Source organism: Sinocyclocheilus rhinocerous, unplaced genomic scaffold, assembly GCF_001515625.1.
Source record: "Sinocyclocheilus rhinocerous isolate Xijiao unplaced genomic scaffold, SAMN03320098_v1.1 scaffold909, whole genome shotgun sequence".
Lineage (NCBI taxonomy): Eukaryota > Metazoa > Chordata > Actinopteri > Cypriniformes > Cyprinidae > Sinocyclocheilus > Sinocyclocheilus rhinocerous.
Genome location: NW_015666359.1, coordinates 195,044 through 200,169, shown reverse-complemented (window position 1 = coordinate 200,169; position 5,126 = coordinate 195,044). Strand labels below are relative to the sequence as shown.

The window sequence follows — 5,126 nt, the reverse complement described above, 5'->3', positions numbered from 1 at the left end:
ACAAGAATTACAACTGACTTCAGCCACAGACTTAGATGAAATCAACTGAAATAAAAGAAGACATTAAATCTCTCAAGATCTCAGCAGAAGATTATTAATCATCTCCACAAACAGCATCACGAACTTCACACATTACTAACCAGTTAGAATTTGTTTATCATGCGTCTAAAAATTTCTTATTAAGAATTAACAGAGATTTAGATGTTAATGTTTATTGAAAATAACACAATTTGGAGTCACCATTGTGGAGATACGCGTATGCTTTAGTTGGGCTCTTGACCCTTGATTTTTTAATAATAGATTTACACTGGTTGCTGTAACTGTGTTAATGAAACACATTGGTTAAAGTAAGAAAAACCAAGAAAAAATGGGTTTAGATTACATTGGCTGCTTTTTAGATAATGACATAGTTGTCATGTTGTAGCCAGGTTTACTGATGTCATCAGTGGTAATTAGTATTGGGTCGTTCTTGAACGATTCGTTCGGGTTTTTCAAGTCAATCGTTCATCACGTGACAGACCCATAAGTTTACCCTATGCAGTGGTGTTAGATCCAACATGAATGTGTAAGATAATGAAAAGCTGGGTGATGCTGTACCTCTGAAAATGCAAACTGGTCTTTTGCATGGTGCTTTTATTATTATTATTAGTAGTAGTAGTATTAGTATTAGTATTAGTATTAGTATTATACTTATACTAATACCAACCCCTCAGAGGACCTCAGATGATGCCAACCCTGAAACAACTTACAGAACTACCACATTTTGCTATATGTTTGATTGCATCATATAATAATTGTTGTTAATAGTGTTCATCGTCTGTTTGATTACGTCTTTAATTGATTTTTCCGTACATTTCTGCCATATGTACATTAACTGACAGTCACCACTGATAAGCTACTACTAAATATTGTAGAAACTTAATTTGCTGTAAAGTTGCTTTGCAACGATTTGTATCGTGAAAAGCGCTATACAAATAAACTTGAATTGAATTTTCCTGAAGACGTCTGAGCGTGGTGACTCTTGATCAGAGGTGTAAAGTCCAGGGGTCATAAAGTAAAAGTCCTGCCATATGTTTATTCCACCCATGAACTCAGCAGCTGATTTCACCAGCTTTGTGCAGCAGTCAAGTTACATATGGATTCAGCTTTTCTAATTTAGTGGACATTGATCAGCTTTGTATTGGTCTACATATTACTTTAGATGTATAAGATGGTTTGGAAATTAAATGTGAGGGTAAGAGTAGGTGTGATGCACAATTGTTTGATTTCACAGATTTTTTTTCTTCATTTCTTAATACTTCTTTGCAGAGGACTGTTGTGTTGGGACACACACACACACACACACACACACACAAATATTCACACAAAACCAACCTTGAAAATGGAGTTTAAATTCTTCTTTGCTGTAGATGATTCTGATTCTTTAGGTTTTTGACTGTCAATCAAATATTGCAAAACACTGTTTTGACAAATATTGCATATTTTTGTAAATATGTATTTTTGCATTTATTACACATCAGTAAATTAATAAATAACATATATTTATTATAATGTAAGCTGAACAACACCTCAGATCAGCAGATGATTCTCCCGAGCTGAATTGAATTGGCCGATACATTGACGCGTCACTCTTCATGGACACACAGCTGGGTTCAGGAGATTCATTCTCACACAGACTGAAACACAACAGCAATACAAACTGTTTCTGAAAATCTCACACTGCTCTGACAGAAACACCTTTACTTTTTCAACCTCCCTTTAATTAATTATTTGTCAGGTAATTCTGAATTACAGAATGAAAAGATTAAAGTGTTGTCTTTCTGTAAATAAAAGGAATCTGCCCCATGTGCACTTTTCATTCATTCAGTATAGAATACAATGCACAAATATACACATAGATACAGACAGACAGAAACATCCAGCAACAGAGGTGTAAAGTCCAGGGGTCAGAAAGTAAAAGTTCTGCCATCTGTTTATTCCACCCATGAACTCAGCAGCTGATTTCACCAGAGGAGGAACCAAGTCTTTCCTTTCTAGCCACAAGCAAGTCTAGAGTCAAATCCCAAGTCCTCAAAGAGTTAAAGTTAATGAGATAATTAAGTGACTAATTAAATGATCATTGTGCATTAGTGAAGAACCCCTGCTGTTATTGAGAATTCCAGAGGATCAGGCGTTGATGTTTTATTGGTTAAAATGATGCCACCATCATGGAGATCAGTGTTTGCTTTGGCTTTAGTTGGGCTCGTGACTTAGTTCCTTTTCTGGTGAAAACAGCTGTCCGAGTTCATGGGTGGAATAAACATATGGCAGGACTTTTAATTTCTGACTCCTGGACTTTACACATCTGGGGACACCTGGTGATAATGTATATAATACACCACACCTGCTGTATATGTATATATGACACTCATAATATCTCACCTGGGCTCAACAGAAGAGTCGTCTTCTCCGCAGAGATCTGAAAGATTTTCCCTCACAGACGCATTGCTGTGTTCAGGTAAATCTGATTCACCCCCCTGAATCAAACTATAAATGACAATGCTGTTGTAGTATGCATTTATTGTTTCTGAACATTAAATGTGTAAAACATTAAAGTTTTCTCACCGCTTGACTGTCTTTATGTTTATTTCAGGTTCTTCAGAGAGATTCATTCTGAAGGCTGTGGTTTCATCTAAAATCAGATCCAGATGTTTGTCCACAGAGTGAGTTATGAATCATCTCAGCATTTAATTTTCTCAAATCCTCCTCTGACTCAAAACACTTAGTCCACAGTAATGGCCTGCACACATAAAAAACAATTTTATCCTGAAATTATTTACACAGAATCAAAATGTTCACAAACAGCATAACAACTTCAGACAAGCACTGTGTTAAATGAAAGTAAAGGTGGAATCTGATGATTTACAGACTTTGTGTTTTTATCTCTTTATGTTGTTTACAGTTGTTGTTGTTTTTTTTTTGCTAACAAGCGTTGTTCAATACTGAAGCCACATTTTCTAAACTTTTCACACAGTCTGCATTACCAACATGAATCTTGGCCAAACAGTTAATCTCACTTCCAAAACTCACTCAGACCAACACAACACTTAATGTATGTCTCAGAGTAAGCTTGTTCCACCATAACACCGGCCACAATTCCCATTCAGAAAACAGACATTTCATTCATAACTCACTGACCTTAAAACCACAAACAATATGGAGCATTGCATAAATTATGAACTTTTACTCTATCTTTGAAGTTTGAATTATTATTCACAAGTATTTCATGCAGTGAGAATAACATCTTTTTATTTTACTGACTGTATTACAGCACAAGGAATGAATGAGAAAAACAGCATTTTTTCCCTATATATTTACATACCAAAATATATAGGGGAAACAAAGCTCAGATTACTCAAGCACTAAAACAAACAAAAAAAAAGCAATAAAAACAACAACAAAACATCATAATTTACCAAATTTACTTGTGAAAATAAAAATAAAATAAATTAAAAGTGAACTGGAGACTGTGTGTGTGTGTGTGTGTGTGTGTGTGTCATCCCTGTGATAGACTCTCCATCTGTCCAGGGGTTTTTCCTGCCTATGACCCAGGAAAGCCTCCAGCCTCTCCATGACCCTACATAGCACAAGTCCTTTGGAAAATGTATGAAAGAGATGGTTGGATGGATGTACTGTACTGCGAGGGTCCTAGTCCTCCCTCTCTCTGCCACTCTTTCCCCCTCCCACCAATGTGTCTTCCTTGAACTATGTTTCCAAATAAAATCATTCTGAAGCCATTCTGATTTATCAAAAAATATCTGAAAAAGAATGTAAGAATGTCTAAAAATAGGACACCTGGGTTGGCTTTCAGCTGAAATTACAGTTAATTGTGTATGGAATAATTATTATTTAATTTCATAGTAAATATACTGCTAAAATTTTATATTTCAATATAATTCCTGCATAAATGGACAGAATTTGCCATCATTTTGATTTCAATGTGCTTTTATCAGTTTTTAAAGCGGTGTGTTAGCATTTGAAATATGTGCTGCAAACATATAGTGTTTTGCAGGTGGTGAAGTATGAATGACAAAAGTGCTCATGGATTTTGGAAAATGTGGTCAGTGAATGCATTTTGTGTGAAAGCGGTGAAAAATGATTCACAGTTTGGTCCGCATTGACTTCTGTTTCGCTGAATGTGTGAAGAGTTTTGAAAATGTGGCTTCAGTATTGAACAATGCTTGTTAGCAATTGACAAAAAAAACTGTAAACATATTGGATGCAGCTTATAGTTGTACTTCACTTTACACCAGTCTGGACTGATTCTGACTATCCAAAATGACACTGAAATAGTGATACTCACTTGTGTTCTTCTCTCGTAATGTTGCTTACTTCCTCATATGACAAAATGGATCCATAGTTTCACTTTCATGTGTCACCTGACAAGGAGGAGCTTAAGTTTTCAAAAAAACCTTTCAAAAACCTTTCAGGAAAGGTCCATGAGCTGGGGACTCACCCACGATGCTGTCGGCACAGACACTATGACAGCTGTTAAACTGAATATATAAAGGCAGCACTCTATAACATATCAAATTTATGACTCTCTGTCAACTTCCTCACCACTTTCTCCCCCTACAGGATTTAAATGGAATATTTTAACAGTATCTAGAATGTAATTATTTTCTTTAGTAATGTGTCTAAAATTGTCTTATTAAGAATTAACAGAGATTTAGATGTTAATGTTTATCGAAAATAACAAAATTTGAAGTCACCGTTGTGGAGATAAGTGTTTGCTTTAGTTGGGCTCTTGACCCTTGACTTTTTAACATTAGTGTTACTCTGGTTGCTGTAACTGTGTATATGAAACACATTGGTTAAAGTAAGAAAACCTAAGAGAAAATGGGTTTCGATTTTATTGGCTGTCTTTTTGATAATGGCATTGTTGTCATGTTGTAGCCAGGTTTACTGATGTCATCAGTGGTAATGAATAATATAGTTTGTTATTGATCACAACCGCATTTTAATGAAATAATATGAAGAGCTTTAAAAACACTTTGCACACCAGTATAGAACATCTGTATTGTTTAGACACGCAGACATCAAGAATCAGCATATGAATCTCATCAATGGTGACGATCATCAGACAG

At 35.4% G+C, this 5,126-nt stretch overlaps 1 protein-coding gene across 1 annotated transcript in view; it reads right to left on the bottom strand.

The window, feature by feature from the left end:
• LOC107732233 (uncharacterized) overlaps positions 1–4,389 on the bottom strand; it is a gene marked incomplete at its 3' end in the record, with an annotated part of 10,545 nt that extends 6,156 nt beyond the window's left edge. Inside the window, exons 1-5 of the mRNA XM_016543512.1 lie at positions 4,343–4,389; positions 2,605–2,779; positions 2,422–2,526; positions 1,569–1,676; positions 1,375–1,435 (exon numbers count right to left, since the gene is read on the bottom strand). Of these exons, the coding sequence (XP_016398998.1) occupies positions 1,375–1,435; positions 1,569–1,676; positions 2,422–2,526; positions 2,605–2,651 (321 nt within the window). The remainder of the gene's footprint in view (positions 1–1,374; positions 1,436–1,568; positions 1,677–2,421; positions 2,527–2,604; positions 2,780–4,342) is intronic.
• Between the last annotated feature and the right edge of the window lie 737 nt (positions 4,390–5,126).